Source organism: Anabrus simplex, chromosome 3 (assembly GCF_040414725.1).
Source record: "Anabrus simplex isolate iqAnaSimp1 chromosome 3, ASM4041472v1, whole genome shotgun sequence".
Taxonomy (NCBI): Eukaryota; Metazoa; Arthropoda; class Insecta; order Orthoptera; family Tettigoniidae; genus Anabrus; species Anabrus simplex.
Window position 1 is genome coordinate 142,449,023 of NC_090267.1, and position 22,049 is coordinate 142,471,071.

General features: G+C 35.7%; 1 protein-coding gene across 2 annotated transcripts in view; it reads left to right on the plus strand.

Moving 5' to 3' along the window:
* mei-P26 (meiotic P26) overlaps positions 1–22,049 on the plus strand; it is a 451,952-nt gene that overhangs the window by 407,418 nt on the left and 22,485 nt on the right. For both annotated transcript variants that reach the window (XM_067142736.2, XM_067142737.2), the window contains exon 13: positions 3,371–3,603. In XM_067142736.2, the coding sequence (XP_066998837.2) occupies positions 3,371–3,603 (233 nt within the window). The remainder of the gene's footprint in view (positions 1–3,370; positions 3,604–22,049) is intronic.

Here is a 22,049-nt window from a genome sequence, read left to right on the forward strand (position 1 = left end):
TATGCCTATGAAACACTGACACTAAATAAAAATGAAAAGAACCATCTTGAAGCCTGTGAGGTATGGTAGATATGTAGCTATCATAAGATCATAAATGTGATGCAGAGAGATAAGATGTCAAACACCAAGGTTCTAGATACTGTGAACCAAGAGATGATCAACAAGATGCAACATCCAGAGAACAATTATGAGATTATCAAAAAATCAACATGAAACTGCTATAATTAGAAAATCAACAATAAAAACCTATTATAATGTGCCACTCCAATTTTATAAGAATTGTGGCAGAAGGCTTCATTGAAGGAAATACCTAGAAAAATCTTACATTCTGAATGGCATTCAGGCACACAATATTGTGTCAATGAAGCAAGGCATAAATAACAGGATGATCTGGAAATGTTTCATGGCAATCAGTCACTACTAATATGCATTTAGGACTGTTTCTGAGGTGGCAGATTCTAGCTGCAAACTGATGATGATGATGATGATATCTCTTCAAATATTTCATTATCTTTGAAATTGCTATGGTACAGTTATACATTTACAATCAAATCCTATCAACTATCATCTTCATTAAAATCAGTGTCATTTTTCTAAATTTAATTCTTATCAAATCCATCTATGTACAAGTGTGTACTAAACTTAAAACTTGATACAGATTTGAATTGCCCAGTCACAAAATAAAACAAGCAGTTTAATTCAATTAAGTTCCCTTAAAAGAGAGCTACTGTAAGGCAAGTATTAAATAACAATTAGGTATCAATAAAAAAATCAGAGATGATTAAAAAGATGCAACAATTATATGAAATTATTTATTCTTCTGGGTTGAACTGTGTTCTTGTTTTCTGTACATTCCATACAGTTTGCCGTTGTTCCAAATACATTACAATATTGAAATACCGCACTGCGATTACCTCAGATCGAAATTCTCTCAAGTATCAAAATTAGGGCTCCTTAACTTATGCCAGGAATTTCAGTGGCTGCAACAACTGGACGTCCTAGTTTAGTTTTCATTTGTTAATTTTTGTATTTTTTCTTTCTATTTTTCTGTATTGCACATATTTCTCTCAATACTTACTTCCTTGTACCTTGACTTTCTATATATTTATTCTGTTTTGTGAATTATTTGTTTTTCATAATGTTACTGAATTTGTGCACAGCTTAACTTGTACCATAGGCTAAAATTTAAAAAAATTAATATTACGCTAACGTTCTCATGATTCCTGTACATAAATATTATTTCCCACAGTGCCTGGCACAGAGCCAGAGGAGTTGATTGTGATTGTAGTAACACCAGCCGGGACATGTGGCAACATAGTGCTACCGCACACATGCTGAGAGCTGTCAGAACACTTGGGTTGTTTTGATAAAACTGTACATAGTTTGATTGTGGAAATATAGATTTTAAACTATTTTTAAGATCCTGAATTACATTACACTTACAAAACTGTATTTTTATGCTACCTAAGTACTATGATCTACCAATGTAATTTCTATACTTCATTTCTCATTTCTAGTCTTGTGGGTCGGATTGAAAATCACCATTCCCTTCCTTACTCCGATATTTCTTCTACTTTTACTCCTCTCTTCTATTATTTTCTCTGTAAATACTCGTTTCGGAACTCTTGTTATCTCATCATGTATCCATACCATTTCAGTTTTCTGATCTCTGTCTTGTCTTGCAGTTTTGGAAATTCTGTTCTCTTTCCGATCTTATCTCTTTGTCTTCCCAATTATTCCTCTAAGGTACTTCATCTCGGCTGCTTGAATTCGGCTTTCATAGCATTTTGTTGTTGTCCATGTACCTGCTGTATGTCAAAATTGGTGTGTAATATGCATAGTACAGAATTTTCTAGCATTTCTGTGGGACTTTGGTTTCACACTATACCTTTCACACACTGGTCAAACCCATCAGCTTGCTGGATTTTCTTTCTAATTTCTTCATTTATTTTCCATATTCTTGATATTTGAATCCTTCTCTTTCTTCCAGTATGTTTCTTACTGCAAAAATAAGGTCAGTTTGATCTGACTTCAAGGTCTATGTTGTTCTTCCTCCATTTCTTTTCTGCTTTCATCACCAGTCTTTCCTCTAATATCCTCTCAAAAATCTTTGCTACATGTGAATGGGGGGTGTACCCCTATAGTTGTTAACATTCCTTCCTATCGTCCTTCTTGAATTTTGGAATTACAGGCCCTTTTTCCAATCTTCCGGTACTTCTTTTTTCTTCCATATCACTCGAAATAGTCTATATATCCCATGTAGCCCTACTAGTCCTGCTGCCACTCTGTAATCGAGTTTTCTGCTTTATGTTGTAGGCTGTTATGTAGAATATTGTTTTTGAACATTTTTTACGAGCCATTTATAGTGTAATTCTGATGTTTAAAACCTGTTATATTTAGTTGTAAAATTGCAGGCATTTGTGAAAGTGGTCTGTAAACAAATATGATCAATATAACACACAATGTAGTATTTGACAGAATATAATCCAGCGGTAAAATTTATAAAAGTGTACCCTATTTCACTCTGCCCTGAATTTTTCAAGTCAAATCGAATCACTAAATGGCAATTTTATTGGTCATACGTGTGATGCGAAACAAAGGAACCACAATAGAGCATCAAATAAACCAAGCGTCATTATTTCGGTTTACAACAATTAAATTAAAATATCTCTAATTTTGATAAATTAACAAGAAAATTTGTGATTTATCTTCATTTCGGTATACAATACCTCACATTTCACAGAAATGATTAATTAACACGGGATTTTTGTGTTTGTGTAAATACAGTATAAATACGTATAAATACGTGTGATGCGAAACAAAGGAACCACAATAGAGCATCAAATAAACCAAGCGTCATTATTTCGGTTTACAACAATTAAATTAAAATATCTCTAATTTTGATAAATTAACAAGAAAATTTGTGATTTATCTTCATTTCGGTATACAATACCTCACATTTCACAGAAAAGATTAATTAACACGGGATTTTTGTGTTTGTGTAAATACAGTACGCTAAATCTATTTTGAGCGTTTGGTAAGGTTTCACACTTTACCTCCAATTGTGGTTATGCATCCTTTTCATCTAGTATCTGCTTACATGTGAATGGGCATGGAGAGCTGCATCAAACCAGTCTATGGACTGATGACTCAAACAACAATCTGCTTACAGGATTGCTTTTGTGCTATTTCCAAGAGATTGTACTGTCCCCCTTGAGAAAAATGTCAACAGTGTTGTTACAATTGGTCTAATGATATCAGTTATTAGTTATAATTGTGAACAGCTACTGATTACTGACTCATTGTTCTGCTACTAAAAGAAAATAATTACATTTATCGCCATTAATAATTATGAACTACTTTGTTTCAGGCAAAGAATATTTCGTGTGCGACTTCAAAGGTCATTGTGTAGTTGTGTTCAACGAAGAAGGACAGTTCTTACGTCGTATTGGCTGTGAGAGTGTCACTAATTTCCCAAATGGGATAGACATATCTGATGCGGGTGATGTGTTAGTTGGAGATTCGCATGGCAATCGTTTCCATGTAGCAGTCTTTTCAAGAGATGGGTCACTTCTCTCAGAGTTTGAGTGCCCATATGTTAAGGTGAGTTTCAGTTGGATTGATAATTTGTAGAACATTTGGTAGACTTAGGCAAGTCAGGAAGATCTGACTGGGTGTTGTAGTAGCAGTTCAGATTTTTATATTAACAGTTAGTGATTCATATACTTAAACCAGATGACCTGAAAATTGCTTGACAGAACGAGTTTTGATGAGTAATGCTGCAAAAGATATGATTTTAGTTTTCAGCAGTGCTGGTTAACATATGTATTTCTGCCATTTAGTCCCATTTCCTAATAACGGGGTTGGAGGAGACATGAGATGAAGTTTGTTTTTATGGTCAGGTGTCCTTCCCGGCATGGATCTCGGTTGAGGAGCGAATTAAAACTAAATAAATTATGGTGAACAAAATTGGGTAAGGAGGTGAAAGAAATCTGCTGTGGCTTATAAATAGGAACTGCCCTGGCATTTGGCTGGAAATGAAAATGGGAAACCACTGAAAAGAAGATAGATTATAAATCTTGATGTGGAGATAGATAATTATCTCAATGTTGGATCTTGTAATCATATGTTTTATAGATTAAGAAACAAATAGCTGGTTGTTATTGTTTTTACGTAGAAAAGTTGAAGTTAAGCACCAGTGAGAAGAGAAGCAAGTGCTGAATTGGAAACAATTGCATATCACAGAAGACAACTGAAGGTATCGTTAACACATTGGAGACACCGCCCGTAGTTTCTATGGGCGCGTGATTTCATTGCTACTGACGGCGCTCGGAGAATCTACAAGCGTATGTTTTCACTGTGGCTAGGAAGAGAAGGCGCTCTTCCAGCAAGCTCTTATTTCACCAGGACACTGTCAGATGCTTCTAGTGAGCATGCTGTTTACTACTTATGAGCTGAAGTCAAGAGCTCTTCTTTCAAAGCATTGATAACACAGCTGCGTTCCGACATAGCCTGTGGCTGCGTCATCGCTCACTCTCAGCTGTGAAACAAGCAGGAAAGTACGTGCGTACGGACAGGAAGAGAGTGTGTTTCGGGAGCTTGGCTTATTTGTGTCATTATTGTGGCTATTATGTCTAATTCAAGTGCACAAAATTTAGACGATGAATCCATATTGGATGTTCTTATGGAAGACTCGGGTTCTGAAATGGAAGACAATGGTGACGATTTCATACAAAGTGACCATGATGATTCCGACGCTTCAGGCAAGTACACTTATTATTTAGCTAATTATAAAATAGGTACAAAGTGGTTTCTGTAATACAGTTTTATTCTGGGTTCCTAATGATTTGGGTTGTTTCCTGTGTACAGATGACAACCTGCAGCAACCCGATGCAAGCCCGTCGTCAAGTTACGAAATGCGGGAAATACATCAAAACAAAGGGAGGAAGCGTGCAGTTCAGAGACCCGCTATTGATGACGGATGGTCATCTACCGATAATCTTCCTCAATTACCAGTATTTCAAGAAAATAGTGGAGTCAGAATTCCAGTGGATAATAACAGTGATGCATGGGAATGTTTTAGTAATTATCTGAATGTAGATATTTTTAGGCACATAAAATCAGAAACAAATCGTTATGCAAGCGATGCAATAAAAAGGAAAAGAAATCACAGTGAACAGATAAAGCAAAGATCTCTCTTTGGCTCCTGGACTACAGTTACATTGAGGGAAATATATCACTTCTTCGCAATAATCATTCACATGTGTTTGGTTGTGAAGCCAAAGCTGACAGATTATTGGGCAAAATCACAGATTCTTCAAGCTCCTTTCCCAAGGTCACTCCTATCTAGGGATAGATTTCGAGCGATTTTGTCATTTTTACACTTGAATGACAATCGAACCTATGTTCCAAAAGGTCAACCCAACCATGATCCCCTGCATAAGATTAGACCGATATATGACCATTTTATTAGAAAATGTAAAGGAAATTTCTATCCCACCGAAAATTTGACAGTTGATGAGGGCATATGTCCTTTTCGAGGCCGGGTAGTATTCCGTGTTTACATAAAGAATAAGCCAAACAAATATGGAATCAAGTTTGATATTGTCAGTGATGCAGAATCTGGTTACGTTTGCAACTGCAAAATTTATACAGGGTCGGCTGGGGGAACAAATAACATGTTTCAGGAACTAATAAATCGGTTATGTGGTCCTTATTTCAACAAGGGCCACACTATTTATATGGATAGATTCTTTACCAGTGTCTCATTGTCTGATCATTTGTGGAGCATGAAAACAATGGCAGTTGGCACTGTTCAAAAAAAAAAAAGGAAAACCTACCGACAATTTTCAAAACAACTAAATTGAGAAAGGGTGCAGTGTTATTCAGACGTAAACAACATTTACTTGCACTCAAGTGGAAAGACACAAGGGATGTTTATTGTCTTTCATCAAGACACGAGGCAAAAATGACAAGTGTTCAGGTAAAATGTAAGGGAGGAAACATAAACAAAGAAAAGCCTGATCTAGGATTAGATTACAATAAAAATAAAACTGGAGTGGATCATGGGGATCAGTTCCTTAGTTATTATCCATTCCAACGTAAGCAACTGAAATGGTGGAAAAAAGTATTTTTCCATACCTTTTGTATGGCTATTGTAAATTCCTTCATAATTTACAAGAAAACACGGTCAAATCCAAAGAAAGCCCATTTAGAGGGCTTTATGATTGAGTTAGCAAATAAGTTCGTGGAAATGAGAGGCACTGACAATCCAGTACCCAGCGTGAGTAATATCACAAATTCTGCTGCGCGACTGACTGGGAGGCATTTTGCTGAAAGGATTCCGCCCACCACAGGAAAGCAGTATCCATCTAGGTACTGTAAAGTATGTTCAGATAAAGGGCAAAAGAGTAATGGAAAGAGAATTAGGAGGGAAACGCAATGGTTCTGCAGCATTTGTGATATTGGTTTGTGTATGCCGGATTGTTTCAAGGCCTACCACACTAAAGCTAATTACTGCTTGTAAACAATGATACCCATGCCAAATGACCTCGTAGGCTAGACTATGTATATAGTAGTAGTATGTTTTAGTTGATTTGTTCTCAATATTTGCTCAATTTCAAAATATTAACCTGACTAGTATCCATAGCAACATCAGGAAAAAAAATTTTTGCTTGTAAAACATACCATGTTCATAAATATATAAAAAATAAACAGATGTACTATTATAATAATTAAAACATATTTTAGAGGAAGAGGAAAGTCAGGTCTTTCTAATTATTCCAACAGTTTTTACAACCATCGCTTTACCTTACCGTTAAAAACCTTTTAAAAGTGTTAAAAATCGTGTGATTTCTGGAGGATAGCACGTTCAAATATGGCCGTCTCCAATGTATTAAAAGACTGCTCAAAGAGTTCATATGGCAGCAAAGTGGTCAAAATGAAGGTCAAGTCTTTCTGAACCACATTTGAGAATAATTCTCAGTTTAGTGTGGAAATAAAGACAATTATAGATAGTAAAAATCAATTTGAGGTGGATAGGAGTAAAAAGGCATGAGAAAATCTAATAGCAAATTTCATATTGTAAAGAGTGAAGAGTTTGATATGCAGTGAGGGATAATATTTGGAAATGAGTAAGAAAAAGGAGGGGGAAAAAGAAGATAGTAGATTTGAAAGAGAGATAAAAAATAAAGTAACAGCCATCCTTTTCCCCCACATCCTTCAGCCCCGCCTTAATCCCCTCTCCCCACCCCCTTTCCCTCCTTCCCTCTCCTTCAGGACCTTCCCTTCCCCTCTCCTTTCTTTTCATTTGAATCTCACAGCAGTTAGTCTGAAGCACACACAACAATAGGCTACACACCTCATGCTATATTGAGAGGTCTCATATAACCTATGCCATCTAACTAACGCATTCTCTCATTCAATTCATTAATTAAATTTTATCTAATTTAATTTTATACCAGACACAATGTATCTGTAATAACCACATCTTCATGTGCCGTCCTGACAATGTCCAACAACATTTCAACATAACAATAGAGTAAATTAATGTATTATTTGGGTCCACCTTTTCAATACAAAATGTAAGTAGTTTAAATTACATAAATGATTAGGGACTAGTTTCGACCTAGTACTAGGTCATCGTCAGCCTAAAGCAAAATTAAAACACAAAATATCGAAGAAATTAAACAATGTAAAGACACGTACGGTCTCGTAAAAGTACATACCGTGTGAGATATTGTGCAGCACTATGTTAAAAAATAACTCTCTGAAAGAGATTCATAATAAGTCCAGTGCATATTAAGATGATGTTATATCAAGGAATCCTTGAATTGCTGGAATATGCTGGCTCCTTTAAGATGCAGGTATCCAATTGAAGAACCAATGAGCCGAAGTTACACCGTTTATTTATGAATAAAGTCCAGTGCGCCGTATAGCATTAAAAAGTTAAAGAAAGAATTCTTAGTTGCTGGATAAGGAGATTAGAATATGCTGGCTCCTTTAAGATACTGGTATCCATTTTTTTTTTTTTTTGCTTTACGTCGCACCGACACAGATAGGTCTTATGGCGACAATGGTATCCAATTGAAGAACCACTGAGCCGAAGTCACGTCGTTTATTTGCGATTAAAGACCAGTGCGCCGTGTAGCATTAAAAAGTTGATAGGGATGGAAATTTTTCAGTTGTTGGTCAAGGAATTCAACATATGCTGGCTTCTTAAATTTGCTGCTGTATATTCGAAGAACAACAGAGATGAAGTTACGTCGTTTTTTTAAGATATTCATAGACGTAAAAACACATGGATGCTGGAAAGGCTCTTCAGTTTTTTGGAACTTGAAAGAAGGTAATTGTTGCGCGTGGAGGCTTAGGAATCCAGAGATGCGCTATATTATGATAAAAAATAGAGATCCATAAAAAGGTCCCGAGCGCCGTATAAAAGTGACAAGTTGTAAAAGTAATATTTAAGTTGTTGGTCATGGAAATCGAAAAAGGTTGGTGTTCAAGCGATGCTGCTGTTAATTCAGAGATCAATTGAAATTACAGTACCGTAACATTGTTTTCTCAAGATGTTTATAAACTTGAAATAAATGTCGATGCGAAGTAAGATGCTAGAAGAAAGCTCTTCTGTTTCTAGAATCTGGAAGGACGATGGATGTTACGGGAGGAGGATTAACATATGTGGAGTTAAATAAAGGTGGATAGAAATTCGCAGTTCAATGCAGACCATACATTTGACTCTGAATAAATGACAGCAAGGAAAGAAAGAAAGAAAGAAAGAAAGAAATTTGGTCAGATGGAAGAAAATATTTAAATATGTCATAAGGGAATTAACGCGTGTTGTAATAAGCTAAAGAGAGAAATGGGGGTAGGTGAGGTTCAAAGGAAATTTTGAGGAGGTGAAGGGAGAAAATAACGGAAGGAGAAGAAAAGTGGGATGGGGAGAGGATATTAAAGTGGGGCTGAGGGATGTGGGAATATGGAAGATTGTTTAAGGAAAATACTATAAATAGAATGAAAAATCGGACCTTTAATATTAGATTCTGATTGTCTTAAAAGCTGAATGAGTAGGTCAAAAAGAATGTTTGATTTTTCGGAAATGTCATTAAGATTGAAGTTTGGATTAAAATATTGGTCTAGATTTATAAAGCAATTCTCTGTTATGTTAAGGAGGGGTCCTTTATTCATAATTTTGTGAATTACCATATCATGTTTAATGTCTGTAAATTTATGATTATAATCATTCATGTGTTGACCAACTGCAGAAAATTTATTGTGTTTTAGGGCATTGACATGTTCCAAGTATCGTATTTTAAAGCTTCTTCCTGTTTATCCAATATAAGAAAAATTGCAGCTGTTGCATTTGACTCTATATACACCGGATTTTGAAAAACAATCAGTTCTATTAACAGATGATGAGTTGTGTAAGACTTAAGCGTTACTATTGTTGGTTCTGAAGGAGATTTTAACATCATGTTTTAAAAATGTTAGTGACCTTATAAATATCTTTATTGAACGTAACGGTAGAAAATAAGAAACTTTTGGTTTTTATTTTTTCAGAGTGGTTATAGGACGATGTTTGTATTTATTGATAATACCGTCAATGAAAGAACTATTGTATCCATTGAGTTTAGCAATCATACGGATATTGTTCAATTCTTTTTTAAGATCACTTTCGGTCATTGAGACAGTATAGGCTCGATGAACCATAATATTATAAGCTGCTCTTTAATGGATTTGTGGATGGGAGGAATCTTGACGAATAGTGGAAGATGTATGGTCCGCACTGAACTGCGAATTTCTATCCACCTTTATTTAACTCCACATATGTTTAATCCTCCTCGCGTAACATCCATCATCCTTCAAGATTCTAGAAACAGAAGAGCTTTCTTCTAGCATCTTGCTTCGCATCGACATTTATTTCAAGTTTATAAACATCTTGAGAAAACAATGTTACGGTACTGTAATTTCAATTGATCTCTGAATTAACAGCAGCATCGCTTGAACACCAACCTTTTTCGATTTCCATGACCAACAACTTAAATATTACTTTTACAACTTGTCACTTTTATACGGCGCTCGGGACCTTTTTATGGATCTCTATTTTTTATCATAATATAGCGCATCTCTGGATTCCTAAGCCTCCACGCGCAACAATTACCTTCTTTCAAGTTCCAAAAAACTGAAGAGCCTTTCCAGCATCCATGTGTTTTTACGTCTATGAATATCTTTAAAAAACGACGTAACTTCATCTCTGTTGTTCTTCGAATATACAGCAGCAAATTTAAGAAGCCAGCATATGTTGAATTCCTTGACCAACAACTGAAAAATTTCCATCCCTATCAACTTTTTAATGCTACACGGCGCACTGGTCTTTAATCGTAAATAAACGACGTGACTTCGGCTCAGTGGTTCTTCAATTGGATACCAGTATCTTAAAGGAGCCAGCATATTCGAATCTCCTTATCCAGCAACTAAGAATTCTTTCTTTAACTTTTTAATGCTGTACGGCGCACTGGACTTTATTCATAAATAAACGACGTAACTTCGGCTCATTGGTTCTTCAATTGGATACCTGCATCTTAAAGGAGCCAGCATATTCCAGCAATTCAAGGATTCCTTGCTATAACATCTTCTTAATATGCACTGGACTTATTATGAATCTCTTTCAGAGAGTTATTTTTTTAACATAGTGCTGCACAATATCTCACACGGTGTGTACTTTTACGAGACCGTACGTGTCTTTACATTGTTTAATTTCTTCGATATTTTGTGTTTTAATTTTGCTTTAGGCTGACGATGACCTAGTACTAGGTCGAAACTAGTCCCTAATCATTTATGTAATTTAAACTATTTACATTTTGTATTGAAAAGGTGGACCCAAATAATACATTAATTTACTCTATTGTAATCACAGTTCAGTACGGATCTATCATTATGAAACTTATTTCATTTAACATTTCAACATGATTTAACAAGCACCACGAGAACATCTCATTTCATTACTTTGATTGATGACGAAACAACATCTAACAGTTCTCCGTCAGCTAGTGGTTATTTACAGCAGTGTTCAATGGATTGCATATGGCTAACACCACTCAAATAGATTTGGTGATGAACTACGGGACCAACATCTACCAGTTTTCATTTACTATTGAATTATTGACCAGCAGTATTATAACTAACAGTTCTGTGTATATAAATTAATACTTGAAATAATCTCAAGTCTCAGTGATGAGCATCCTCAAGATGTTAGAACCTAGTTTTTTTTTTTTTTTTTTTTTTTTTTTTTTTTTTTTTTTTTTTTTTTTTTTTTCAAATTTAATCATAATTTCATCCCAGTTTTTAATGAAACGTTTCTTCTTTAAACCCAAATACAATAATGACAAAATACAAGCACATAGGAAAAAGGCTTGCTTTCGTGCAAATGAAGTAAGAAGCCTGCGAATATCAATCAATCAATACTGATCTGCATTTAGGGCAGTCGCCCAGGTGGCAGATTCCCTATCTGTTGCTTTCCTAGCCTTTTCCTAAATTATTTCAAAGAAATTGGAAATTTATTGAACGTCTCCCTTGGTAAGTTATTCCAATCCCTAACTCCCCTTCCCATAAATGAATATTTGCCCCAGTTTGTCCTCTTGAATTCCAACTTTATAAAAGTAGGTAAGATCACAATATGAAGATAAACGCCATTCAAACTTATTCGTCTACTAATGTCATTCCACGCCAACTCTCCGCTGACAGCTCAGAACATACCACTTAGTCGAGCAGCTCTTCTTCTTTCTCTCAATTCTTCCCAACCCAAACATTGCAACATTTTTGTAACGCTACTCTTTTGTCGGAAATCACCCAGAACAAATCGAGTTGCTTTTCTTTGGATTTTTTCCAGTTCTTGAATCAGGTAATCCTGGTGAAGGTCCCATACACTGGAACCATACTCTAGTTGGGGTCTTAATAGAGACTTATATGCCCTCTCCTTTACATCCTTACTACAACCCCTAAACACCCTCATAACCATGTGCAGAGATCTGCACCCTTTATTTACAATCCCATTTATGTGATTACCCCAATGAAGATCTTTCCTTATATTAACACCTAGATACTTACAATGATCCCCAAAGGGAACTTTCACCCCATCAACGCAGTAATTAAAACTGAGAGGACTTTTCCTATTTGTGAAACTCACAACCTGACTCTTAACCCCGTTTATCATCATACCATTGCCTACTGTCCATCTCACAACATTTTCGAGGTCACGCTGCAGTTGCTCACAGTCTTGTAACTATTTATCACTCTATAGAGAATAACATCATCCGCAAAAAGCCTTACCTCCGATTCCACTCCTTTACTCATATCATTTATATATATAAGAAAACATAAAGGTCCGATAATACTGCCTTGAGGAATTCCCCTCTTAATTATTACAGGGTCAGATAAAGCTTCACCTACCCTAATTCTCTGAGATCTATTTTCTAGAAATATAGCAACCCATTCAGTCACTCTTTCGTCTAGTCCAATTGCACTCATTTTTGCCAGTAGTCTCCCATGATCCACCCTATCAAATGCTTTAGACAGGTCAATCGCGATACAGTCCATTTGACCTCCAGAATCTAAGATATCTGCTATATCTTGCTGGAATCCTACAAGTTGAGCTTTAGTGGAATAACCTTTCCTAAAACCGAACTGCGTTCTATCGAACCAGTTATTAATTTCGCAAACATGAATACGTAAATCAGTGTTGCAAACGAACGAAATATGAAATATGTTTTCAAAGAATATACAATATAAGGAACAATTTTGCCTACTGATATTGTCACATTGTTGCATAATGTGACAATACAAGATTCCAGACAGTAATGCTGCAGCATGACACAGCCGGTTATGAATTCACTGCTTGCATGACTTGGCCCATTCTGTTGCATGACCAAGAATTCAGTGCTCTGTAACATGAAGACTTGGTTGATTGTACAGCATATTCTTGTTTCATCTGATAGTGCTATACTTATACTTCAGATTGATAACCTTAACTCATTTTCGTAAATTTTGTGACTTGGCTGGTTTTCATATTAGACACCTCAAATCATAAATCAAATGAAATCTAAACCAAACTCTGCTCTATTCAGTGATATCAAACCCAAGACAATTTACTCCTTCACCTTAACTAATTGCGTTTATCAATTAACAAATGTCTTCAGGAAACACATCGTCAACATTGCTTACTACAAAACTCCCAATAATACCACCAGTTTATTCCATAACTCTCACATAATCAATAGTACGAACAAATTATTCAGTTTGCAATATATTTGCTAAATTGTTATAAATATCCTGCACGTTATGTGGGACGAACGTGGAGAAATTTTTTATACACGTTATATTGAACCTTCAAAGTCAATTAGATACAACAAATTTCCTGCAATGGTCCAATTAATAAAATTTGAACCATGAATTCACAGCAATAGAACAGGACCTGTAAGTTTTACACATTTCACAAAAGAGAACCTTCCTGAACATATTGGAGAACATATACGAGGGTTGGAGCAAAAGTCATTGCAACCATTTTCTTTCTTGCAGATACCAGCCCAGTTGGAAAATGTGACAGACGAAAGAAAGTGGTGAGAACTATGTGTGTGGACATTGAAGAACACATGAACATTGTGCCTCACATATTTATTATAGTAGTGTACAGGACAATACTGGTTTCATGATACAAAATAATTACAGCCAAGCACACCTCCTACATCACAGCGCACATACAGTTGACATGACAAAACTGGGCCTAAAGGCCCTCAGAGTAGTCCCCTGCAATGTTCACCACACGCTGCCAACGATGTGGGAGGCACTGAGTACCATTTGCCACACCGTGTGTGAATCGGGTCATCTGTTGTCGCACAGGATTGGCAATGTCCTCTCATTATTATTTATAAGCTTCATATCCGTATTGATTGGTATCACTATATAGAAATAATATGAATCACCACCTTATCAATACACTATTTTATTTACTACCAAACTAGTAAATAGGGTCAGTACCGGTTTCGACCCCTAAGGGGTCATCTTCAGTTGACATATACAAAATATCTACAAAAACATCACATATAATGGTTAATGTTTAAAATTCATATGTCATTAAAATGCTGGTAAGTACATCTTAGTTTGGATATGCATATATTATAGGATTTATAAGTTTGCTCTATTTGAGCATTTATATAAATCTTCTGTTCCTTTGTATACAGTGTCAAAAGTATTGTATTGAATGTAATTCATCCATTTGACAAAATGCTAGTGGATTGACTATTAAGTATGTACATTTACTGAGAGGTACATGCTATTCTACTTACAATTTATATTACACAATATGAAGTAAAATTATTGCATTTGCACACATATGATGATATTAAGTTCAATGTAGGGTCTTAAAGATGTACTGTTTGGATTTTCAGTATCCTGATTACATTTCATGTAGTGGTTTATAAGGTTTACTTATTCACTTATTTAGTTCAGTTAAATACATAGAAGAACCTTATTGATTTGAATTCTTATGACTAAAATATTGGTATTTGATACCTTGTTGACGTGGATCCTTAATACTAATGTGTAAGTTTGTAGCACCTTCTATTCTTGTTTTCTGTCTTAAAATAGAGTTGTGTCTTGACACTGTTTATTTTATTAGGCATATAAAAGTCTTGTTAAAATGAACCCTTAGGGCTAAAACACTGGTATGAGATACCTGTTAAAATACTTTAGATTAAAAGTACTGATATGTGGTGCTATGTGCATATTCTTGAAACATAAATGAGTTTAACATAGTTTGATAACAGTACTGTAGGTTATTATGATTAGTTGTTGTAGTTTAATGGCTGGTCCATTAGAAATATATAAATGTTTGTTTGAATAGGACCGAATACATGTTCATGCTGTATGCATTACGAGTGAAATTGCGTAACATTATGATAGTAATAACTGGCAATTATGTGGGATGCTGCTGTTGTTGTAGCTGGAAATCTTGAATGTTATTAAGAAAGCGTTCTCATCTTGTCACTTGTCGTATTCAGGTTGGGTTGGTGACTATTATGAGATGAAGTACATTTTGGATGTCGTATGGCTTAATTGGGTTGCACGTTGGTTGTATCGTGAAAGTGTGTTGTAAATTAATATATGTTAGCTGTTGAGATTGTGCACTGTGTGTGGCTGTCTGTTGAGATCTGTAGCGTGTTGCCATTATATGTGATGTTTTTTTAGATATTTTGTATATGTCAACTGAAGATGACCCCTTAGGGGTCGAAACCGGTATTGACCCTATTTACCAGTTTGGTAGTAAATAAAATAGTGTATTGATAAGGTGGTGATTCTTATTATTTCTATATAGTGATACCAATCAATACGGATATGAAGCTTATAAATAATAATAAAACAGCCAACCAGGCAAAAAGAATAGCACACAGATATCAAAATCTGAAAATTAAGATCACAAACATTGTAAAAAACATCACGTTTTTAAAACAATGTCTACAAAATAATTTAACCCCTAAATTTCTTAAGAAATATAATAACAAACATAGAAGCCCCTATCAAACTCGAAATACACAAAACAAGGCAAATCGAATATGGCTTAAAGAGGAGATCAAATTCATGTACAGAAAGAAACACCACCTCAACATGCAAATGTATGAAGCACACCTAAAAGCCTCACATGAATTACCATATACATACTGGATTAACTTCCAACAAATAACCAATGTAAAGATAGAAAACATAGCGATACAGAAACAGAATACCCTAAACAAGAAACTCAATGCATTGAAGCAATCACAAAATCAACATACACACAATTACACACAGAACAGACAACTTACTACTGCACCTATTAAAAGCAACCTACATGAATTCCACCCACCAATCAAAAAATTTAACTAATACAGTATTTAATGAAGCAGAAACTACTATACTGAGCAAGGGACCGAAACATAATTGGAAAAATAACTCAATTTTTGAAAATATCACCATCATTACTGAAACAGAAGATGCCTTAAACAAAATACCTCAAGAACAACAAAATGAAATCAGATATGAAATTTAAAAAAATATTACCACAATATATCAATAGAATCAACCAAGAAACCTACAAACAAGATATTAAAGACCTAACATAAATTAAGGAACTCAAAAACAAAATCCAGCATAACAACTTACTAGTAACAAAAGCAGATAAAGGAAATACTACAGTTATTATGGATAAAGAGGAATATATAACAAAAACAAAAACTTGTTTCCAAGATGAAACCTTCCAAATTAAGAATAAAGATCCAACCAATAGTATCCAGAAGAACTTAAAAATAAAAACTCTTTTAAAAAACACCAACCTCCTTTTAAATGAACAGGAAACTACAAAACTGATTACAGTAAATCCAAGTAAAAAAATAAAAAAATTTAAAAAAATGGCAACACGCTACAGATCTCAACAGACAGCCACACAGAGTGCACAATCTCAACAGCTAACATATATTAATTTACAACACGCTTTCACGATACAACCAACGTGCAACCCAATTAAGACATACGACATCCAAAATGTACTTCACCAACCCAACCTGAATGCGACAAGTGACAAGATGAGAACGCTTTCTTAATAACATTCAAGATTTCCAGCTACAACAACAGCAGCATCCCACATAATTGCCAGTTATTACTATCATAATGTTACGCAATTTCACTCGTAATGCATACAGCATGAACATGTATTCGGTCCTATTCAAACAAACATTCATATATTTCTAATGGACCAGCCATTAAACTACAACAACTAATCATAATAACCTACAGTACTGTTATCAAACTATGTTAAACTCATTTATGTTTCAAGAATATGCACATAGCACTACATATCAGTACTTTTAATCTAAAGTATTTTAACAGGTATCTCATACCGGTGTTTTCGCACTAAGGGTTCATTTTAACAAGACTTTTATATGCCTAATAAAATAAACAGTGTCAAGACACAACTCTATTTTAAGACAAAAAACAAGAATAGAAGGTGCTACAAACTTACACATTAGTATTAAGGATCCGCGTCAACAAGGTATCAAATACCAATATTTTAATAAAATAAACAGTGTCAAGACACAACTCTATTTTAAGACAGAAAACAAGAATAGAAGGTGCTACAAACTTACACATTACACATTAGTATTAAGGATCCACGTCAACAAGGTATCAAATACCAATATTTTAGTCATAAGAATTCAAATCAATACGGTTCTTCTATGTATTGTAACTTATTTTGATGATAATAATAAATAAAATCATGAATAAAAATATATAAATAAAATTACTCAAAAACTTAATAAAATTAATAAGCATAATTAACCGAAATGTCCGTAGTATGGGCGCCAGAGTTCACCAGAATGGATCCCTCGAATTTAGATAAGAGCATGATAAACTTTATATCCCAGAGCGTGTACATAATGCTGCGTACTGGTACATCTGCTGCAGGCCTTACCTAACCTCCTGAAAACGACTAATTAGGTAGGAACTGCATCTAGGTTCATCAATACCACCGATTCTAAAATAGCTAACTATATTCTTAACAAATTCCGTGCACGAGCACCTCATCAACATACAACATTATACATATAATACACACATAAAATATTGCTGGAAGACTCCATATTTACAACAACAACACCAAATAATAATGAAAATCGTGGGAAAACGAAAGCGAGAACTAAGCTACCCTTTGTAGATAGTCCGATGAACAATGTACATGTATGAAGATAAATAACCTTCACTGTCTCTACATCAATTCAACTTACCGATTCTCATAATCGGCAGTTATCACATCACACAGATACAGTACCTTGTACTACTGTGTTCACATATTTTAACACTTGTTGTAAAGATATATACACACGTCTGTCGATCCTCAACATAAATTTATGGAAAGTCTGAGATAGCTTTCACCAACATATAATGCTAGGCCGCCACAAGTGCTACAATACTTAATGCGCAAGCACTCTCCACAATCAGTCACTTTCCACGAACATAACAAGACTACGCTCCACGAACGTTTGAAGTCCAGTCCATTGCAGCCATGTCACTCCAGTACCGTGTATCAGCACCACTTCCTTCCCGTACAGTGCCTCAGTTGTTGATATCTTCCTTCTCGTTCCTTTACAATCACCTCTACAATCACCCTTACAATGTTCCTTACAATGTACTGGTTGCCGCCGTATGATCAACCTTTATAGACATCAACATCCCCCTCCTCTCAGATGAGACGTCTTGATTGGTGCTTGCCCACCAATCATGAGTGAACCTCTTGTCAAGACCAAGCCCTGAACTACTTCTTCCTCCCAAGACAATAACAAACTCTCGGGAGTTTTACATGACTCATGAATTTCCCGACACAAGTACATCACAACAAGCACTGGGGCAGCCATATGACTCATTCAAATTACCAGAGTTATTAAAGCAATGTTTTCCCACACATGCAAAACATATTACTCATACCTACATATGTGGATATCTTCCAGCTTATAAATATAAATGACAAAACATACAAATGAAATACCAATAATAATAATAATAATAATAATAAATCGAATACTGACAATAATATCTCTAACTTCTACATATAATTCGGGGGTGTGATATATGTACTATCACAGTATTTAACTGAACTAAATAAGTGAATAAGTAAACCTTATAAACCACTACATGAAATGTAATCAGGATACTGAAAATCCAAACAGTACATCTTTAAGACCCTACATTGAACTTAATATCATCATATATGTGCAAATGCAATAATTTTACTTCATATTGTGTAATATAAATTGTAAGTAGAATAGCATGTACCTCTCAGTAAATGTACATACTTAATAGTCAATCCACTAGCATTTTGTCAAATGGATGAATTACATTCAATACAATACTTTTGACACTGTATACAAAGGAACAGAAGACTTATATAAATGCTCAAATAGAGCAAACTTATAAATCCTATAATATATGCATATCCAAACTAAGATGTACTTACCAGCATTTTAATGACATATGAATTTTAAACATTAACCATTATATGTGATGTTTTTGTAGATATTTTGTATATGTCAACTGAAGATGACCCCTTAGGGGTCGAAACCAGTATTGACCCTATTTACTAGTTTGGTAGTAAATAAAATAGTGTATTGATAAGGTGGTGATTCATATTATTTCTATATAATGTCCTCTCATGTCGCAAACTGCCTGCCATGCAAAGATTCCTTTACGTTTCGTACGAGATGGAAGTCACAGGGCGAAAGGTCACGAGAGTGCGACAGGTGCTCCAATTCTTCCCATCCCCAGCGCCACAGTTGCCGCCATACTCTGCTTTATGTGGTTGTGCATTGTCGTACAGTATGATTGCACTGTCCATAAGATCCTGACGTTTCTCCTGAATGCCGCATTAAACCTGTCATACCTGTCGTACCGGGAAGTCCCTGTAGTACTTCGCGCTCACTGTTCTGCCATGTGGAACGAAGTAGCACACAATGACACCCTGGACATAATACATGACGATCACTATCAATTTCACCTGGGAAGGATTCTGACAGAACTTCTGTCGCCTTGGTGACCTGGCATGTCTCCACTCCGGACTAGCATTTGAGTTCTGGTTCATATACCCTGGCCCAAAATTCATTGATGGCAATTATTACTCACGTATTAGACTTTTTTTTTCAGTCAAAAAATGCGAGGGGGTTTCCAATATGCGATGTCAAATTTTGTGCAGTGAACACATGACTTCTAGGCTATAAATTGTACATGTAAATATTCTACACTATTCTTTAACAAACTTATGAATGTATTGTTTGTTTTACTGGCTATTTTTTTTTCGAATATTTCTAAATTTAAAAAGACAATAAATGGTGAACATGACTTCTACATATATTGTAAATATAATCAATCACTTTTATTTACCATATTAAGCAATTTTGACACAAAATAATGAAAAAGAACTTAATGGGTAGTCATTTGTCACTGTCAGTTGTATTTGATAGTTCGAGAAACACGCGAGCATCGCCGTACCTACGTTGCCAACGCTCAGCTGATGTAATACTGTACTCCAAAAAGATAATTATTCATGAGGGAAAATATACACTTACTAACAACATCCGGTACTAAAATGAGACACAGATAGGTCTTATGACGACGATCGGATAGGAAAAGGGTAGGAGTGTGAAGGATGTGGCCTTGGCCTTAATTAAGGTACATAACTGCATTTGCCTGGTGCGAAAATGGGAAACCACGGAATACTATCTTCAGAGCTGCCGACAGTGTGGTCGAATCCACTATCTCCTGGATACAAGCTCACAAGTGCGCGCCCCTAATCACACAGTCAACTCGCCCGGGCATACCAAGTGTAACAGCCTGCCTGAATATTGGCGGGAAGTAGCTGAGGAGTTAGATAATTTTCTTTAGTGTGCCATTCCTCTGATTCATACATTTTCTAATACTACTGGTACGTAACACCCTGGTACATCCTGGTCATTCCAACTCTGAAACTCTGGACTGTTACACTGGCACCATTGTACTGTTCGTTAAAAGTGAGAAAATGTGAGGTTTTTCATTTGATCGAGTATTTTATGTGATAACATTGCTTTTAATCGCTACATTCCTACTGACGTTGACTTCAGTTAGGAAAACCACAAAGTCAGTCTTTTTTAGAATCCCGTAGCAAAGCACGGGTACATCAGCTAGTACAAGAATAAAAGAGAGTGAGGAAATAACAAATTACGGTACTTACAGTTAGGGGATGGCACAGGAGGTTATGGTCTACAAAGGAAACACTCCACTGATCTGAGACTCAAATCACTTTCTTGCTACACGTATTTCCCGGAATAAACGAGACATGGTACACACAGAAGAACTAGATACACTAACCAACACACAAATATCAATAAAACTACAGCTACAATAAACTATTAAATGCATAAAAAACTATACGTTATTGCACTAACTTATGCTGTGAACTACGGTATCCTAGAGAGAAGACTAGAAGTAATGTAACAATTTAAAAAACACAAATTACTGATGAAAATGCTCAAGATCGCAAACTGTATTGGTAGGCAAAAAGTCAATTTACAAGCTATAAGGTTCAGGTTATAGCCATCCAAACCACTGCCTTCATCTGAACCATCATCTGTGTCGTCATCTTTCCCGCTGCCGGCGTTACCATCCCACGTGACGTCATCTTCACTCCCATCTAGAGCAGTTGAGATCCCAGTGTTTTTGAAACTTTTCACATTAATTTCATTCTTGATAAGAGTCCACGCAGTGAGAACCCATTCACATATGGTTTCTAGAGATGGTCTCTGTATTCTCCCAGTTGGTGTGAATGTATGTGTAGCAGAAGCCATCCATTCGGAATAAAGCCTTTTCATGTGATCCTTAAATGGCTTGTTAATGGACACATCTAGAGGCTGGAGTATTGATGTTAGTCCTCCAGGGATGATTACGAGATCCGTGTTTAGGGATTTCAGTTCGTCCTTAATGGCATCTAACAAATGGCCCCTAAAACTATCTTGCACAATTAAGGCTTTCGGCTGCAGTAGTGCTCCAGGACGACGACCCCACACAGTTTTCAGCTAGTCCTGAACCAGGTCTGCTGTCATCCAACCTTTCTCTTGTACTCGAACATGAATACCACTCGGAAATTTTCCCTTTGGTAGACTCTTCCATTTAAATATTATGTATGGAGGAAGCTTCCTACCATCGGCAGTTACGCCCAGCATGACTGTACTTCTCATTTTCTCAGCACCACTTGTACGCATTATGACACTAGAAGCACCTTTTTCATGAATAGGAGCGTTTCGGGGCATGTCGAAATAGATCGGAGTTTGATCTGCGTTGCCAATCTGAGAAAGCAAGTAGTTGTTTAATTTCCTTTGCTGAATGATGTAACGATGAAAAGCGATGACTTTGTATTGAAAAGGTGGACTGTTTAAGTTACTTATCGTACGATGACTTTATCCGTATAACCACGAGGTAGTCTCTGGTAAATAGTTGTTTGT